Source organism: Ochotona curzoniae, unplaced genomic scaffold (assembly GCF_017591425.1).
Source record: "Ochotona curzoniae isolate NIBS_2020 unplaced genomic scaffold, NIBS_Ocur_1.0 contig_64, whole genome shotgun sequence".
Taxonomy (NCBI): domain Eukaryota; kingdom Metazoa; phylum Chordata; class Mammalia; order Lagomorpha; family Ochotonidae; genus Ochotona; species Ochotona curzoniae.
Window position 1 is genome coordinate 293,073 of NW_024466502.1, and position 20,000 is coordinate 313,072.

The following is a 20,000-nucleotide window of genomic DNA, read 5'->3' on the forward strand; positions in this document are numbered from 1 at the left end:
ATGGAGAGGTTCCAGGCTGCGATGGTGCTGGGGGCAGTCGGAGATGCCCTCGGCTACAGCCACACCGGCAGGGAGAATGGCACTGGGGGCCTGGGCCACCTAGTGCTATCCCCAACAGAGTGGCCCGTGAGCGACAACACCATCATGCACATGGCCACCGCTGAGGCCCTCACCACAGGTAGGCATGGAGTGTGCAGTAGTGCCTGCCGCTGCTGCCCACCGTGGCAGATGGCTGGTCCATGGATGCCCACTGTGGCTCAGGGTCTGTGGTGGCAATTGGGACTCTTGATTTGCATGGGAAAGGAGTCCCAGCGAAGCACTCGCTTCTAGTGGAGCTGAGGCCCTGGCACAGAGTGGGTGGGCCCCTGGACCCTCCCCATTGTGTCATCGTAATGCTCAGAAGCCTGTGCGGTCAGGGGTCAGGGAGGCAGGACCCCAGCTAGAGTGTAGGGAGAAACTGAGACACACTCCCCACTTGGCGAGTGGGTTGTGGACCAGTTTGTGCGTGGAGCCGATCTCACAGGAGCAGCGGTATGTGTGCTGCCCACCCCTACCACTACCCAATGTGGCCTGGGCCACTCCCACTGCCCAGTAAGGCCTCTAAGTCACTGGGGCCCCCTGTGCTGGCCGTCTGGCGTGCATGGCTCCGTTTAGCTCCGAAGTCATTGTATAGGAATGCCACCCACTCCAAGAGCCCTAAATAGCCCGATACAGCCGAGGTGTGCTGCAGGGTGAGGCACCAGTGATTTGGCAGGCAATACAGCCCCCTGAGTCCACCCAGTACCCTGTTCCCAAGGTTGGCAGGCAGCATCTCAGTAGCCCTGTGAGCTACAGAGGCTATGGGGGCCGTCACACCCGCCCCTAGATAGGGTGGGTGTGGAGCGGCTGAGCTGTGTGGCCCAGCCCTTGGGAGCGCTGGCCCCCACCCAGGTAAGGTTGCAAACAGTGGGGTCCCTGACTTGCCATCTCCTCTGCTGGCAGCTGTTCCATTGCACTGAAGCGCACTGTTGAGGCTTCTTCCCTTGAGCCACTACCAGCCACATAGGAGCATGGGGGGCCAAGCTGTGGTGGCTTCAGGCATGCCTTGAATGTCTACCCCTAACTCTACTTGTTCATTCTCACACAAGTGAGGGTTTGGCTGGGTGTCTGGCGCCAGCAGCCATGTACAGATGGAGCCACTGAGCTACCCCATGCTCCGTCCCCGGCCGTGACTGTTTGCCCATGATGCCTACATGACGGGGTCTTCCTGACAGGGCCCATGTGGGGATCTATTTCCCGCTGTGTCTACCCAAGCTCCATGTGTGGGTCCCCAGCCAGATGCCAGGCATACAGTGGGCGTGGCCTCGGGCAGCCCAGCTCCCTCCCTCCTCGGCTAGTCTCCCCAACACCAGGACTGTGTTGAGCCCTGCCACAGGAGCATTCAGACCTAATTCCCCCCTCAGGACCACCGTGTTTCACCTTCCCCTGTGGCCTGCACACCTCATCCCTGCCAAGTCCCTTCACTCTAGCCGCCAACTCACAGCTGGGGCCATGGAATGCACCCCCTGCCTTCCCCCTTGCCACCTAGTCCTGCTTTAACCGCCACAGCCCCACAGAGGTCGTGCCAGGCCCTCCAACCCTCACCTCTGGCTGTAGGGGGCGACACTGGCCTTTGTCATCTGTTGTTTCCCTCCCCTCTCCCCAAAGCTGAACACCCGTGGCACCATGTGAGGACAGCTGTAGGTCCCTGGGTGCTCAGTGCTGGGCCCAGCTTCCAGGAGCATGGCTCTCTGTCCATCCTGAGATAGCTCATGACTTGCTGTCAGCACCCACCAATGGGCACTTAGCCTGGCAGCTGACATGCCTGCTGGGCCTGGGTCCCTGTCCTTGATCTAGTTTTGCACAGACTCACAAACTAGAGGCAGTGGGAGGTGGCTGAACCTTGGGGTTCCACACAGGAGCTCCCAGTGGTGTCCCAACCCAGCCACCAGGAGCATCCAGGGTGAACCAGCAGGTGGGGACTCCCCCTTTCCCCACCCACTCAGTCCTCCTGCCCTCAGGGCATCCTGGTATGGGGCTGTGCTGGCCCTGGAGGTCCCCTGTTTCTGCCCGTACCCTGATGACCCCTCTAATCCCCAGACTACTGGTGCCTGGATGATCTGTACCGGGAGATGGTGCGGGCCTACGTGCACGCTGTGGAGAAACTTCCAGATCGGCGGCCAGACCCTGCCACCCTCGAGGGCTGTTCCCAGCTGAAGCCAGACAACTACCTGCTGGCCTGGCACACGCCCTTCAATGAAAAGGGTACGTGTGGCGGGGGGGGGGGGAGAGACGAGGAGGGTGGGCGTGTGGGGATGAGGACAGTGGATGGGGAGGACAAGGGCGGTAGAGGGGACAAGGACCGTGGGTGTGGGGGGGGATGAGAATGGTGGACAGGGGCAACAAGGACCGTGGGCATGGGTGGATGAGGATTGGGGGTGTAGGGGAGACGAGGACAGTGGGCGGAGGGGATGAGGATGGGTGTGGGGAAGACAAGGATGGCGGGTGTGGGGGAGACAAGGATGGCGGGTGTCGGGGAGATGAGGACAGTGGGCATGGGGAGACAAGGATGGCAGGTGTGGGGTCACTTTTCCAGGATGCCAGGCTGACTCCCAGGAAACTTCCCCTCAGCTGTTCCTGCTTGTAACACTGAGTGCAGGCAGTGTAGACTGACACGGGAAAACAGTATAGACGTGTGATGTGTGCTCATACACTGGTCACTGTGTCTGCCTCGGGCACCCTGAGGTCCACCACAGTGCGAAGCTCTGCTGTGTGCAGACAGCCAGTCTAGAGCCCTGCTGGGAGTCACATCCTCCCACATTCCCACTGTGGGCCAGGGCCAGTGCTTCAGTGCCACGCAGGGCCCTAGGCTGACTGTGGCATCCCTGGAGCTCCCATGTGCCCACCCTGGTCTCTGTGCCTCACGTCGTGCAACCCCCAGGCCTGTGCCTGCCTCTGCTTCCTCTAGGTGTGTGCAGGTTTGTATAAAAAGCTGTGTGAGTGAAGGTCATGTGTGTGGAGTGATGTGTGAAAGGTTGCATGTGTGGAAGTTTGAAAGGTTGTGTGTGAGAGATTGTATGTGCAAGCTCATGGGCAGGAGACCCATGTGCTCCAGCATCGGTGACCACACAGCCCCAGCCATGGTGTCCTGGACACTTGCTGTGGGTCCTGTGACATGGACACAGATCCCGGGTGATGGAGACAAACCCTGGGCTGATAGCCACGCTCCTAGTGGCCTGTTTGCTGTTGGTGCTTGTCCACAGGGGGCCTGGGAGAGGCAGCTCAGGGCCAGGCAGAACACGTTCAGATCTGAGAGTGTGGCTTGTCCAATACACAGGAGATAGGAAGGGGACTGGTGTCAGGCTCTTGGTCCATGCGTGGCCCCCGCAAGTGGACAATGACGAATCAGGGACCCGAGGCCGCTGGGAGAAGCAGAGTGGCAGAGGATTACGGGTGCCCATAGCTTCCCCACAGGCTGCTCCCCACGCCAGAGAAAGGTGAAATGCCTGCTGGATACAGTGTCCAGCTCTCAGAGGAGGGTCAGGGGCAGCCATGATGGCAAGAACCCCTGCTGGATGGACTCCAGGGTGCCCAGCCCAGGCAGGTGGCCCCAGTGCATTTAGAGCCATGGTGAGCTGCCCTCCATGCCCAGTGGACCACATCTGCATGGACTCACAGAGAGGCAATTATGTGAGGGTCAGGAGCCGGGAGTGGATCCTGCCTGAGCAGCTGTTGGAGTAGCTGAGGACTGCTGGTAGTCAAAGGGGATGTGCCTAGACATGCCAGCAGGCAGCTGTGTCCTTCACGTTCCCCGGGCAGAAATGAGACATGGGCAGGTGTCACAGCCCCATTCAGCTGCTGGTCATTATTCTGCCTGCCCCGTCAGTGCATCACAGTGCCTGAATCTGGACACGAGGAGGTCGTAGGAAGCCATCCGTGTCATCACCGTCATCTGGATTCAGGCACTTATGTTCCTGCAGGCTCAGGATTCGGAGCGGCCACCAAGGCCATGTGTATCGGTCTGCGGTACTGGAAGCCAGAGCGGCTGGACACCCTCGTGGAGGTCAGCATCGAGTGTGGCCGGATGACACACAACCATCCGACAGGTGCGATGGGGGCGGGGCCTGCTGGGCTGGATGACACAACCACCTGGCTGGTAGGGGGTGGGGTGGGGGTGGGGCCTGCTGAGATGGACAAAACGGGAGGCAGGGCTTAGGTGGCACAGGGTGGCACAACTGGCCTGGTGACCACTCAGTCTCTCTCTTCCCTGATCCACAGGCTTCCTAGGGTCTCTGTGCACAGCCCTGTTTGTGGCCTTCGCTGCACAAGGGAAGCCCCTGGTGCAGTGGGGGCGGGATATGCTGCGTGCTCTGCCGCGGGCTGAGGACTACTGCAAGAGGACCATCCGGCACATGGCAGGTAAGCCCCGCACACTCCTTCCTGACACACCCCAGAACACCCAGGCACACCCAGCACACACGAGCACTCCCACAGCACACCCAGGCACATCCACGGCACACCCCAGGAATGGCTACACTGCATCCCAGCAAATCCAGCACACCCCAACACTCCCATGGCATACCCACAGCACACCCCATATCCAGGCACAACCCCATGTCTCAGCACACCTCCAGCACAACTGTAGCACACACAGCACACCCAGGCATACCCATAGCACAATGGGCATACTCTATGTGTCTCCCTGTTGTGGGTGTGGGGACTCTGTGGTGACCCCTCTGCTGTGTTTTGAGCATTGGGGATACTGTATGACCCCCATGTTCACAACTGGGAAGAGCACACTTGCACTGCGGTTGGGCCTACCTTTGAGGACAGGCTTAGGAGACTGCAGAACTGCACCTTTGCCCCCATTCTTGCTGCTGCAAGCCTGTGACAGGAGCCACATCTGCACTGTGGTTGTCCTGTGGTTGCTGAGCGTCTCCTGCAGCAGCAGAAACTCAGCACTTCATGCACCTGCAGATGCATTGGTGATAATTTCACCCACTCCTTACCTCTCCCCCTCACAACTAGATGATTGTCACTTCCAATGATGTCATATTCTTCTTCCCATCAGAATACCAGGAGCACTGGTTTTACTTTGAAGCTAAATGGCAATTTTATTTGGAGGAAAGAAAAATCAGTGAAGACACAGAAAACAAAGCTGTCTTTCCTGACAATTACAATGCAGAGGAAAGAGACCGGGTGAGTCTAGCCTGACAACTGAGGCAATGCCAGGTTCTGGTGTGGTGCTCAGAGCAGAGTAGCTGGGCAGAAAAAAGGATGGGAGAGTGGAAAGTGGATGGATGGGTGGATGGATGGATGTAAAGAAGGAGAGAGGGAGGGAGGGAGAGATAGAGGAATGAGTGGGTAATTAGGTGGGTGGATGGATGGATAGGTGGATGGATGAGTGGGTGGTAGATGCTGAATGGATGGATGTATGGATGGGCGGGTTGTTAGATGGCTGGGTGGGTGAACGAATGAATGTGCAAGTGGATAGATAGATGGATAAATGAATAAATAGATGGATAGATGGGTAGATGGATGAATGAGTGGATGGGTGGATGGAGGGATAGACATAAATGGGTGGTTGGATGACTGGATGATGGAGGGGTAAGTGGGTAGTTAGGTTGGTGGAAGGATGGGTGGGTAACTGGATGGTGGGATGGATGGGTAGATGGTTAGTGGGTGGATGGATGGATGGATGGATGGATGGATGAATGAGTGGGTGGGTGGCACTACTGTCCCCACTGTGGGGACACACACAGAGGTCTCATACCTTTAACCTGGGTTTTCTCTTTAGACCTACAGGAAGTGGAGCTCTGAGGGACGAGGGGGCCGGCGTGGCCACGATGCTCCCATGATAGCTTATGATGCTCTCTTGGCTGCGGGCAGCAGCTGGGATGAGCTGTGTCGCCATGCCATGTTCCATGGAGGTGAGCCAGTCCTTTTCCATGGCCATGGGCTTCTGGGTGCTCTCCCTGGTCATCCTTCTGGAGTGTCCAGGAACCTCTGGTATGCATCAGACAACCTGCTGACCCCTACATGGCTCCTCTTGTCCCTTTCTGGAGCTGTCCCAAGACAGCAGACTCCACTGCTAGTCCCTGTCCCAACGCACACCTGCCTGGACAGCAAAGGAGACAGGTGCCTGCCCAGAAACAGCCAGAATGATCATCAGGCCCCTCTCTGTGTCTGCTCAAGATTCCAAGTCTGCCCACTGTCCACTGGTGTCTGTCTGAGGCCGCCCCATGGGTCCCTGCTTCTGCAGCCTAAACATACCACAGGTCAAAGTTCAGAGTCCAGGACCCTGAGTGACCTTGACATAAGATAGTGAACAGGTGCCTGGCACTGTGTGGCACGGGGCTCTCGTGGCCATAAGGGGAGACCAATACTGCCCAGGGCCTGAACCTAGTGCTGCAGGAGTTCTGGGGGCTCCCAGACCTGGAAAGGACAAAGAAGCTAAGGGAGGCATGTGGGGTCCCTAGCAGTGCCTGGGCTGGGGCTGTGCAGGGAGGAAAACAATGCAGATGACAGTCTCCTCTGGTTGTGGGTACAGGGATGGTGCAGGGAGAGGAGAGCACTCGGGAAACAGCGTGCTGGGTACCACAGCACATGTGTAGAGGGGGTAGGGCATCAGTGAGAGCTGGAGGGCTCAGCCAAGGTTAGGGAGCTCCTGGTCCCATCCATTGCCCAAAGACTGGGGTCCTGTGTCCACTGCTATGGTGCTGTGCCTCCCTCCACCCACTGCAGCCCAAGCTCCTTCAGGTCCAGCTTCTCCTTCCCACATGTGTGTGCATATACACTCTGGGGGGTTTTTCCTGCCAGCAGGGCCCCAAGACCACCAAAGGGGTGAGACGACGGTGTTCTTTGGTTGCAGAACTACCAGGGACAGTCTGGTGGGGCATGTCCTTTTATTGTAAATCTGGCGCAACTTGTATAGACTAGGAAAGGGGAAAGCAGAAGGGTGGTCCCTCAGTCTTCCCACCCAACAATGACACTGTACCTGGCAAGAAGGCATGTCTATCTCTCTGGACCCTCCAACCAAGTCACAGGTCATATACCACAGTCATGGCTGGAAGCTGTGCCTCAGGTCAAGGGCAGCTAGACCATGAGTCCCATAGAGCACATAAGCTGAAAGCTCTGCCTCGGGTCACATTCACCACGTGTGGCTGGCAGATAGGCTGTGGGTCGCATTTGACTTCTTAGAGTTGCTTATCAGGGAAGTCTCAGCTCAGCTCGTTCAAGGACAGAGAAGAGAGACTGGGGTGCAGCCCACCGCTCTCGCTGCATGCCCAGTGAATGGGCCAGGTTGGGGTCTCAGTTAGCCAGAGCCATTGTCAGGGTCCCCCAGGGACACAGTGTGCCGTGTACCTATGACCTCCCACATAGGCTAAGCAGGCAGGGACCAGGGGTGATCTCCCACAGTGCACTAAGGAGAGGTGTGTGGAAACTGACAGAGCTCAGCAGTACCCAAGGTGGAGATGGGAGAAGCATCCACAACATCTGGGGTTCCCAGCCCCCAAGGTGCAGAATGCAGCATTCTAGAGCCACGAGAGGGAGCAAGAGAGAGGGAAAGAGAGAGAGAGATTAAGAACATTGGGCCCCCAGGCTTACAGCGCAAACACCAGCAGTGGCCTCAACCAAGGAGCAGCGTGGAGCACACCTGGAGTCACAAACATAACAGAGCCCTCCCCCACTGGGGGCAGGAACCAGGTGACCTGAGCCCTCTGCCGCCTCAGGGCCACTCAGTGGGAGGCTGAGTTGGTTTCAGCACACACACACACTCCTCCCTGGCACACACACACACACGCACACTCCTCCCTGACACACACACACACATACATACACACGCACACTCCTCCCTGACTCACACACACTCCTCCCTGACACACACAAACACACACACACCCCTCCTTGACACACACACACTCCTCCCTGACACATACACACTTCTCCCTGGCACACACACACCCTTCCTGACACACACACACTCCCCCTGACACACACACACTCCTCCCTGACACACACACACTCCTCCCTGACTCACACACACTCCTCCCTGGCACACACACACCCTTCCTGACACACACACACACTCCCCCTGACACACACACACTCCTCCCTGACACACACAAACACACACACATACCCCTCCTTGACACACACACACACTCCTCCCTGACACATACACACTCCTGGCACACACACACCCTCCCTGACACACACACACACTCCCCCTGACACACACACACTCCTCCCTGACACACATACACACACACACTGCCCCGACACACTCCCCCTGACACACACACACTCCCCCTGACACACACACACCCCTCCCTGACACACACACATTCCTCCCACACACTCCTCCCTGACACACACACACTCCCCCTGACACACACACACTCCTCACACACACACTCCCCCTGACACACACACACTCCCCCTGACACACACACACTCCCCCTGACACACACACTCCCCCTGACACACACACACTCCCCCTGACACACACACACTCCTCCCTGACACACACACATTCCTCCCACACACTCCTCCCTGACACACACACACTCCCCCTGACACACACACACTCCTCACACACACACTCCCCCTGACACACACACACTCCCCCTGACACACACACACTCCCCCTGACACACACACTCCCCCTGACACACACACATTCCTCCCACAACTCCTTCCTGACACACACACACTCCTCACACACACTCCCCCTGACTCACACACACTCCTCCCTGGCACACACACACCCTCCCTGACACACATACACACACACTGCCCCGACACACTCCCCCTGACACACACACACTCCCCCTGACACACACACACCCCTCCCTGACACACACACATTCCTCCCACAACTCCTTCCTGACACACACACACTCCTCACACACACTCCCCCTGACACACACACATTCCTCCCACACACTCCTCACACACACACTCTCCCTGACACACACACACACTCCTCACACACACACTCCCCCTGACACACACATTCCTCCCACAACTCCTTCCTGACACACACACACACTCCTTCCTGACACACACATTCCTCCCACATTGCTTTCTTACACACATGTTCTTGACACACTCACTGTACACACACACTCCTCATGCACTTCTTTAACTTGCACAAGAAGAGAGCCAGGTTGGGCATGGGCACTGAGTCTGACTAGAGCTAAGGCAGTAGATAGGTTAAGTGTGCTGCCCTGAGCATGCCTAGACCCTCACCCTCCTTCGCTCCACCCTGACGTGCACTTGGCTGGAGCAGGGAGGCAACTATTTGCATGGGGGTACCCAGGACAGGGGCAAAGTGGGGCCATACAGGGTCACTGGTACTGGACCATGTTTGCCCTTGCAGGTGAGAGCGGGGCCACGGGCTCCATCGCTGGTTGCCTGTTTGGACTGCTGCATGGGCTGGATGCCATCCCCAGGGGCCTATACCAGGAGCTGGAGCACCGGGAGCAGCTGCAGGAGCTGGGCACCGCCCTCTACCGTCTGTCCACCGAGGAGAAGTAAAGTGTTCTGTTGTCCCTAGGTAGAGGGCCCTATGTCCACCCGACACAGTCCTGAGTGAGGGTCCCACGTCCACCCACCCGACCCTGAGTGAGAGTCTCCATGTCCACCCGACACAGTCCTGAGTGAGGGTCCCACGTCCACCCACCCGACCCTGAGTGAGAGTCTCCATGTCCACCCGACACAGTCCTGAGTGAGGGTCCCACGTCCACCCACCCGACCCTGAGTGAGAGTCTCCATGTCCACCCGACACAGTCCTGAGTGAGGGTCCCACGTCCACCCAACACAGTCCTGAGTGAGGGTCCCACGTCCACCCACCCGACCCTGAGTGAGAGTCTCCATGTCCACTGATACAGTCCTGAGTGAGGGTCCCACGTCCACCCACCCGACCCTGAGTGAGAGTCTCCATGTCCACCGACACAGTCCTGAGTGAGGGTCACACGTCCACCCAACACAGTCCTGAGTGAGGGTCCCACGTCCACCCACCCGACCCTGAGTGAGGGTCCCATGTCCACCAACACAGTCCTGAGTGAGGGTCCCACGTCCACCCACCTGACCCTGAGTGAGGGTCCCATGTCCACCGACACAGTCCTGAGTGAGGGTCCCACGTCCACCCAACACAGTCCTGAGTGAGGGTCCCACATCCACCCACCCGACCCTGAATGAGAGTCTCCATGTCCACCGACACAGTCCTGAGTGAGGGTCCCATGTCCACCCAACATGGCCCTGAGTGAGGGTCCCACGTCCACTCATCCGGCCCTGAGAGAGTCTCCACGTCCACCCACCTGTCCCGAGTGAGTTGCCCCTTGGCTTCTCCCGTGCCTGCCCCACTGCAGCCAGTCTGTCCTGGCCAGTTTGGTTTCCTACCCACATTTCCTGTTGTCCTGGGTGAGCATCTCCCTCCCTGCTGCACACCCACTTGCTACCAATGTCACCTCTTTTGCCCTCACCCCAAATACAGCATCATGGGCATCCCTGCCCTCAGCTGTGTGAATCTGCCGTTTGACGGGGCTCCTGCTGACCCCACGGCAGCCTGGGCAACCCAGCCATGGCAGCACAGACGGGTGCTGACCCTGAAGCCCACAACCTTCACGTCCATGGTGGGGGGTGTAACCCATGGGGGAAACCAGATGTGCACAATCTGTGAGGCCCCACAGCCAGCAGGGCAGGGACAGGGGACACAGCTCTCTGAGAAGGGACTCCTGATGGTGCTACAAACGACTGTGGGTGGGGCCTCCTGGGACTTCAGTTGGGAGTGAGGCTGAGCTTGCAGGGGGTGCTCTGGGCTGCTGGAATGCTTTCTGTGTTCCCAGCGGGCCTCTGGGTCACTATGCACCCCACGCCCTGGGGCTGGACACAGTTCATGTAACCCTGGCTTCGTGGGGTTGGCAGGTGGCCCCAGGGAGCCCCAGGGTGCCAAGCCCACATGCTTTGATGTGTGGTGAGGTGGCAGACTCATCCCCAGGAAGGAAGTGGTAGCAGGGACAGGGCGTATAGCCACTGCACTAGACTGCGCTTTGGAGCTGGCCCTCGTAGGTCACGTGGCTTCCATGGTCAACACGTTTGTCATGATGTCTGAACGGTGCTGCTCCTCTCCTGTAAAGACATTGATGTCCACCCATGGGACTGCGGGCCGTGTGCCAAGGAAAGTGGCATGTTGCATGGAATGTGTGTTCTGTTTTCAGCATGTCTGGTTGCGAGCAGCTGGGGCTCCACTGGGCACATGTTCTGTGTCTTGTGCCTCTGAAGTAGTGAGCTTAGTTCCATAACAGAATGTACATTCCATGTAGGACATGTGTTCTTCGCATGACACGTGTTCTGTGTTTGGAACATTCTGCTCCCAGCATGTCTGGTTGGTGAGCAGCTGGAGTTCCACTGAACCTGTGTTCTGTGTAGGACATGTGTCCCATGTGCAGTTTGGGCTTTTTGTCTTGCAGTTTGTCATGACTCCTCTCTGAGGACCCCAAGCAGGGGGTCCCCTGAATGCACCATGCTGTTCCCCCAGGGCACAAAAGGCTGCTGGAGCTGGGATGGCACCGGGCTGGGCTTCGGAGGACTGCCTGGCAGTGCCCACTGTGCCCTCACTGCCACGGCTGGCTGGCACCTGGGAGGGCCCTGTGTGCAGCCCTGTAGAAGACCCAGTTGCAACATTGCCTGCTGCCATGGCTGCAGGTGTCCCGTTTCCCTCTGACAATGCTTTGACAGGTGGGGAGAGAGCTCGGGGATGTCCCGGCAGGAGGAGGCTCTGCCGAGCCCCTCAGGGGCAGCACTCAAGAGCGCTGGTAGCCCCAACCTTGGCTGCCTTCTGCAGTTCCCATGATGCAGGCACCTGTATCCCCTGGCTGGCCCAAGGAAGCCCAGGCGGGGTAGGGGGGTAGTCTCTTACCCAGGGAAAGGTGGTTGTCAGACAGCAGGGAGGGACCACAGGCATGCGATAGCCCAGCCCAGGCTTGGCCGTGTCTGTGGCAACGGCCCACATGACTTCTGCCGGCCCAGGCCATGCCCAGGATATCAGCTCCGAGGTGAGGGTGGGTCTGTGTGGATGTTCAGGCAGGTCCCTATCCGTCTGCAACCACATGAAGGTTCAGAGTGACCCCTGGTTGTCACTCATCAGCAGCTAGGCCATAGGACGGGGATCTCACACTCGGGGTGTGTTTGTCCACTCACCACCAAATGGCCACAGGGCAGAAATCAGATGCTCTCGTGTCCCAGGGAGAGAACCCCTGTGTGCTAATGTCTACATACAACCCAGAGGCCGAGGCGCCCACCACCTGAAGCCAGATGCTTCCAGGGACATGGACCCTCATGGACTGACTGACCTCAGCTGTCAGTCTCCTTGTCAAGGAAGTGAAGTGACAGTGGATGTGTCTGCTGTAGACTCTGCTGAGTGTGGTGGTCGCAGTTGCGGGGAGGCTCCAGGAACCCCGTCATGTGGCACTGTTGCTGGCTCACTCCTTCCCTTGCCTCCATGCTTCCCAGCACCATGTCAGGCTTCATGCTTAGGAATCCAACTTGAAATTTCCTGTTGAAGGCAGGATCTCTGTCCTGGTACCTTAACCACCTCACTCATTCTCTTGCTATGACGGGGATTTGGCCAATGATCACTGGCCTGGACAATCATGTGTGGGGAAGTGGTGCTAGGGTTCTGGGAAGGCCCACCTTGGCTGAAGTCCCCCAGGCCCACTACTGCGTGGACTCAGAGCCCTGGGCAGCCAAGCACACTGTCTGTCCCTCCCAGCTGACTGGTGAGGTCCATGGGGCTTGGGAGGTACAAATGGCCCTGCCCCTCCCCGTGCCTGCCAGGGACACAGCCAGGTGCTGGAGCCAAAGGGCCTTGTGACCTGATGAGGGATGGCAAAACCATGGTCATTGTGTATCCATGGGAGTGACTGTGTGTGGGAGATAGCTGCCCAGCTGTGGTCAGAGCTCATCCAGAGGAAGATGGGGGCCAGGACCTTGCCTGGTTGGCACTGGCTCCTCCCAGGCCTCCACAGGGATGCCCATATGTCCAGGGACAGTCAGGCTCCCCTTCCAGAACATGCCAGAACTGCCCTGGAATTGGTGCTGAGAACATAATGTTCTGGCCCCAAGAGAGCTGGGTGGCTTCTCTGCCTTCGACTTCGCAGCTGCCCAGCCCTGACTGGGCTGTGGAACTAATCATAGCAGCACGGGACATGGATCCGCTTCAGCCACAGTGCCAGGCACGGGTACACGTGGCCCTAAGCCTCGAAGTATACCAGAGTGGCACCGAGCGACCCAGGAGTGCCCAGGCCCTCGGTGGGCAGCACAGGCATGACAGTAGCACCTGTGGCAGAGCTCCATGGCTGGCATGTGGTCAGTGTGGCTACTGCTGTCATCTTTGTGACTCATTCTGGACATCTCTGAGATACTGAAATAGCCCAATGAGCCAGTGGCTGCTGGGGGTGGGGCTTGGCCTGGGTCTACCCCTGCCTGCTGGGAGGCCTGCCCACACAGTCACTTCAGGCCTGAGGCCCCACTACTGCCCTGAGGGTCAGAGCCAGATCCATGCCCATCTGCTCTGCATAGGGCTGGAGCTCCTGTGTCCAACAGGGCCCACACAGGCCCCATGGACAGGGCTGCAGCCTCGAGTCCAGCAGTGAGCACGCAGGCTCCTGCAGACATGACTGACCAGGGCTCTGGGTGGGCAGTGCAATCTGCAGGGAGTGCACAGGCTCTGGGCATGTGCAGGAAAGGTGGCCACGGCCAGGCATCAGCAGCTGAGAGCAAGATGGGGGTCACTGGACCCTGTGGCCACCAGGGATGTGGACCATGCAGCCAGCTGGGCCCTCAGGCAGTGCTGGGGGTGCGTGGGCAGCGAGTAGCAGCAAAAGGGGGTTATACTGCCCATAGTTGAAGCAGTGTAGGGGGAAGCAAGTGGATGCAGTGGGGAGATCTGGGATCCCCGGCAGGGAAGACACAGGAGGAGGGACCAGCTCCATCACTTGTGGTTTGGTGCCTGGAAGAACCCAAGGTCGCAAGCGAGACACGGGGACCAAGGTAGAGGCTGAGCTAGGCTGCCAGCAGTAGAGGGTCCCTGCCTGAGAGACTCCTGCAGCAGAGGCCCTGCACAGCTCCAGCCACAGGGCAGCCCCGACCCCAAATGGAGGCAGAGCTGAGAAGTGCGGGCACAGGCCTCAGAGCCCAGCCTCCGCGCTGCCCCCTCAGAGCAGCCCACTCGGCGACCTTGACCGAATGTAACAGGCCTTTCTCTCCACAGCCGGCAGAGGGAGAGGAGCGGCCGAGCGACCCCGGCCGACCCGGAGCCGGCGCTGAGAAAGCGGCTGGGCAGGGTCTGTGCGCCCGCGGCCCGCGCGCTCCTGGACAGCCTGCTGCTGTACCTCGCGGGGCGCGCCGACCGGCCCCCCGCGGCCCAGGGCTCCGAGCCCGGCCACGGCCCAAGCCCGTCCGCGCCCCTCCAAGGCGCCCCGCGACGGCTCACGCGCTTCCAGCTCCTGCAGGCCAAGTTCTTGGGCACGGGCCGCGAGCGCCACCTGCAAAGGACCCGCGAGGTGGGCCGGCTCATCGCCAGGGATAAGCCGGGCCCGGGCCGGGGCCTGGTGGGCGCCACCATCCGCCGGCTGCAGGAGCGGACCGGCCAAAGCGCTCAGGGGACGCCCGGGGAGAGGCCGTCGCGAAGGAGCACCCCGGGCGCCAGGGGCTTTGTGAAGAGCATCCTGAGGAAGTTCCTGGTAGCCGAGCATAAGGAGGCGGGCGGGGAGCCGCCGGGCGGCGGCGGGGGCCGGGCGCGGGGCCGTCTGCGCGAACGCTTCGAGCAGAGCGGCCGCCTGTGCTCCGAGGCCGGCCTGCGGCCACTGCGCCAAGACCCAGCTCGGAGGAGCCTCGTGAGGACGCACCGACCCGAGGCCCGCGAGCTGCACGTGGCCGCCTTGGCGAGCACCTGCTTCCAGGGGCCCGCAGCCCGTTTCCTGGCCTGCACTGCCGAGCCACGGCCGGCGCTCAGCGTCGCCACCGTGGTCTGCGGCCCCCGGAGCTGGCTGTCACCCTGCGCCAGAGCTGGCCGAACCCAGCCCTCCCCTCGCACCGGCCCCAGCCTCCCATCTGCGTCATCCACACAGGGACCTGCGAGTTCTACAGCTGGAAGGGACAGGATAAGCCCCGAGCCTGAGGCGAGGGGGAGCATGAGCAGCGTCTGGGAGGCCCCTGAGATCGCTATGACCGTGTGCAGTTCCGAGGATGAGGCTGAGGAGACCTGGCACCAGGCCCCGCTCTTGGCCACCCAGAAAGCTCTCCCAGAAGAGGCAGGCACTGTACCCATGCCCTCATGCCAACCGGTATCCTCACAGGCCACCCTGAGGACACAGGTGGCCCCAGAAGCCCCACAGCTGACTCTGCAGCACCCACTGATCCACCAGTTGCCCCTAGCTCTCGGCCCTCCGCAGAGCAAAGCCCAACTAGAAGACAACAGCTCTGGCCCCTTTGGGGGCAGGGGGCCAACCAGTGCCATGCAAGCCTGGTGTCCCATGGTGACTGAGGACAGGCCAGTGGACCAGACTGCTGGGAGACCAGCAAGACTACAGTTGGCACCAGCCGAGCCAGGGCCCCAGGGAGTGCACTGTGGAGCAACTGAGGGCTCAGGCACACCCCAGGGACCTCAGGGTGCTCCCTGGCTGAGCTACGGGAAACGCTGGTTCCCAGAGATAAAGGATGATACCACAAGTAGCCATGAGGCCACAAAACATCAACCAAGGGAAGGTCAGCAAGGGCCACTCCTCAGCAAAGGAGAGGCCGGGGGAGTCCTCATAGAGCCTGAGGGCTTCGCCACAGTAGACAGCTGCACCCTGTGGGGGCAGCAAGATGAGCAGCCATGGGAACTGGTATCTGGGGTTGTCCAGGGAGATGCTGGCCAGGACTCGGCCAGGACCACGATGTCCCCAGTGACAGAGCCCACATTGGACATCCAGGCCTCTGGGCAGAGGGCATTTGTCAGGAGCACCATGTGTGCCACATGGCCAGAGCCAGGCAGTGCCCACATTCCTCAGATTGAGGCAGCAGGAGAGAGCAGAGCTGGGCTGGCAGGACAGAGTGTGACTTCGAACCAGGAAGAAGGCAGAGCCAGACTGGCAGGGGATGGAAGTGACCACTGTTCTGGAGGGGTTCTCATTCCAGAACCAAGCAGCAGCTGCATCCCATGCCTGCAGGTGAAGGAGTCCCAGGGCCAGCAGGTGGAGGAGGCCCAGAGCCAGCAGGTGGAGGAGGCCCAGGGCCAGCAGGTGGAGGAGGCCCAGGGCCGGCAGGTGGAAGGGGCCCAGAGCCAGCAGATGGAGGGGGTCGAGGGCCAGCAGGTGGAGGGGGCCCAGGGCCTGCAGGTGGAGGGGGCCCAGCACCAGCAGTTCAAGGGGGTCCAGGGCCTGCAGGTGGAGGGGGCCCAGGGCTTGCAGGTGGAGGGGGCCCAGCACCAGCAGTTCAAGGGGGTCCAGGGCCTGCAGGTGGAGGGGGCCCAGCACCAGCAGTTCAAGGGGGTCCAGGGCCGGCAGGTGGAGGGGGTCCAGGGCCAGCAGGTGGAGGGGGTCCAGGGCCAGCAGGTGGAAGGGGCCCAGAGCCAGCAGATGGAGGGGGTCGAGGGCCAGCAGGTGGAGGGGGCCCAGCACCGGCAGTTCAAGGGAGCCCAGGGCCAGCACATGGAAGGTGCCCATGGCCGGCAGGTAAAGGGGGCCCATGGCCGGCAGGTGGAGGAGGCCCAGGGCCGGCAGGTGGAGGAGGCCCAGGGCCTGCAGGTGGAGGGGGCCCAGCACCAGCAGTTCAAGGGGGTCCAGGGCCGGCAGGTAGAGGAGGTCCAGGGCCTGCAGGTAGAGGGGCCCCAGGGCCGGCAGGTGGAGGAGGCACAGGGCCGGCAGGCGGAGGAGGCCCAGGGCCAGCAGGTGGAAGGGGCCCAGGGCCAGCAGGTGGAAGGGGCCCAGGGCCAGCAGGTGGAAGGGGCCCAGGGCCAGCAGGTGGAAGGGGCCCAGGGCCGGCAGGTGAAGGGAGCCCAGGGCCAGCAGGTAGAGGGGGCCCAGGGCCGGCAGGTGGAGGTGGCCCATGGCCAGCAGGTGAAGGAGGCCCATGGCCAGCAGGTGTGGAGTCCCTTTGTCCAGCAGCCTCTTGTGGCCAGCTTAGAGGCAAGGTCCCTGGGTGGAAACACACAGTCAGGCCTAGGGCAACAAGAAGGAGGTCAGAGGCAGGACCTGTGGTCACAGCCAACACAGCAGCCCCGCAGTTCTGGAGCGAGCTGGGAGGCCGCTCAGGGCCAGGAGGCTGAAGCTCAGGGTGTGCAGATGTGGGGCCCGGCTCAGGAAGATGGTCTCCAGGGGCCCAAGGGGCCGATAGGCATGACACTGGAAAACAAGCATCTTAGGAGGCCCCTCCACAAAGCCAAGTACAGAGCCCAGAGCTTTGGGGACCAGCAGTCTTTTGACTTGTCTTTCAGGACCAGTGTCCGACCCCCCAAAGCCTGTGAGCCCCCCAAGTGAGGCCAGCCCTCACTGCCCTCGGGACAACCCCATCAGCAGCCAGTTAGCTTGCCCTTGCACTGGTGTGGGCAGAACTGGCCAATGATGCTGGCCGATCCCGGTGGCACAGTGATCACCACTGGTCCAGCTCCTGCAGGCCAATGAGAGAGCCAGGAGGGGCTTCTGCTGCAGCCCCAGTAACTGCGCATGTTGGGGAATGAGCCAGCAGATGGGACATCTCTGTTGCCTGCCTTTCAAATAAACAAAAATAAATTTTTACAAACATTGTCAAGCACTGGGGCTTAGGGACTTGCCAGGTGATGCCCAGGGCCTGGGTGGGGGGCCACATGAGTCACAGAGCCAGCTCCAGGATGCTGGACCTTAAGTCTGAAAATGCCACACTAAGACCAGGAGACAGCCACGTGGGGCTGCGAGAGGTCGTCCCCGCGTGGCCTGGTGAGGTTGAAAGGTCAGCTCTGTGTCCACCTGTGGCACTGTTTCTTCCATGACCAGTGAGAGGTGGGAGCTTTTGGCCTGCAATGCCATCTGGCCCGGGCCATGGCACTGACAGGGCACCAAAAACCCAGGAATCTGTGGATAGAGAGCAGATGACCTCCAGCCTAGGGGAAGGTGTGTTCTGGGTGCAGCACCAGGAGGGCCCTAACCAGCCCGTCATGTCCGTGGCCAGCCTGGGACTACCAGCTCTCCACTGCTGGTGAGCTGTTCAACCTGGCTCCCATCTCAGCCACTCAGACAGAGCAGCTTATTCAAAACCCAGCAACTGTAGGGGCTGGGACGTACTGGCCCTGTGGCCCCTGGTACCCCTGACAGCACCAGGCCCCCACCTCTGCAGGAGTCACCTCGGTGTGGGCAATGGCCCTTGGGCTCCATGTCCTGGCACACATAGCCATGATCTGCCTGGACACTGTGTCCCTTGAGGGCTTGAGCCAGCTCTTGGCTGGGAGGACATCTGCCCCACAGGGTTCCCTGGGTCTGCTTCAAGTGGCACCTCAGTTCTGCTATTTTAAGTGGCAGCAAAAGCGATCAGCATCTCCCAAAACGGTCAGTGAAAATGGGCAACCAAGTCCCCTCCCCAGCCCCGCCTTCCTCCACTGCTTCCCTCCACCCCACGGCTGGGAATGCCCTGGCCTGATTGGCAAGTGGAGGAGGAGGAGGAGGGATGCCCCAGGAGCTCACTGGTTGGAGCCGCAATGGGGGGGCAGGGCCGCTCCAACCTCTCTGCCAAGTGTCTGGCACACACGGCTGTCAACTGCTGCTCCTGGGCCCATGCCACTGTCCTGGGCAAAACTTGACTAACTCCTTGACCTTTCAAGAAGAAAGCAAATGATCCAACAAAAGAGGAACAGGAGTGGACATGAGCAGCCGGGATAGCTGCCGACGTCCACCCACCCAGGACACTCGGACCCAGGTGACCAGGGCGTGGGATGGCTCAGGATTCTGGCCTGTTGACTGAGCTGTGGTCGGCCAGTCTCTGACCCAGGATCCCGTAGGCTCGATGCCTCTCCACCAGCACACCCAGGGCGGAGGGCATGGGCAGACTTCAGCATCCATTCCTGACCCAGCACACCTGGAGGACAGCAGGGACACTCCGGACCCTGGGTCCCTGCCACCCACATGAGAGACCTAGAGACATCTCCTAGCTGCTGACCTCATCCTGGCCCTGCCCTGGCTGGCAGGAGCAAGTCTGACCCGAGCCCAGCCTCGTGCACGTGCTGTGGCCTCGGGAGTGTGCACTACGCAGCTGTATGTGAGCTCTGCAACTCAGTTCCCAGCCTCCTCAGGTCCTGGAGCCGGGGCCAGAGTTGGGTGGCCCAACAAGGTCCTTACAGGCTCCCAGGTGACTGGGGCTGTGGTCAGGCTGGGCTCTAGCTGGAAGAAGAGGTGAGGACTGGGCACACTACCTCTGGAAGAGAATGAATGGGTGGGTGCTGGGGTCCATGCAGTGGGCGTGGATGACACAAAGGTGTGAAGAGAACAGCTCCGCTGTTGGCAGGGTCCAGAGGGGCTTCCAGCTGTATGGCAAGGCCTGGTGGATGTCTCTCCAACCACCTCAATGCAATTTCACCCCCTTTGCATGGACACTCAGCCACCCCACTAGGAATTCTGCAATCCATTCAGGCATTGCTGTTTATTCCTGTGAGGTGGTTTTTGCAACCAACATGTGCTTGAGAGTTAATGTTATTGACAATGTTCTGGTGAATGGGCCTTTAACTGCGCACAGGAGTACAGTTAAGTCCGTGCCGTTTCTAGACACCTTATTGTGTGCCTGCCCATGGCCCTGGGATCTGGCCCAGACATGCAGCACACCTTTTGGGAAAGGGCTTGATAAGAACCCTACGAACTAATGGAAGTGATGGGAGTGTGAGCTGAAACTGCTATGAGAAACAAATATAGTCACTGTGACCCTAAAGTTAGCCTGTCTTTGCAACTCTTTAGAGCATAGGAAATGTAGCT

At 60.1% G+C, this 20,000-nt stretch overlaps 1 protein-coding gene across 1 annotated transcript; it reads left to right on the forward strand.

The window, feature by feature from the left end:
* Positions 1–9,561, forward strand: ADPRHL1 (ADP-ribosylhydrolase like 1). Its single transcript, XM_040990998.1, has 7 exons — positions 1–178; positions 2,119–2,283; positions 3,999–4,124; positions 4,297–4,437; positions 5,090–5,217; positions 5,816–5,948; positions 9,404–9,561. Exons 1-7 carry the CDS (start codon positions 1–3, stop codon positions 9,559–9,561), a joined length of 1,029 nt encoding a protein of 342 aa, XP_040846932.1.
* The last annotated feature ends 10,439 nt before the right edge of the window (positions 9,562–20,000 follow it).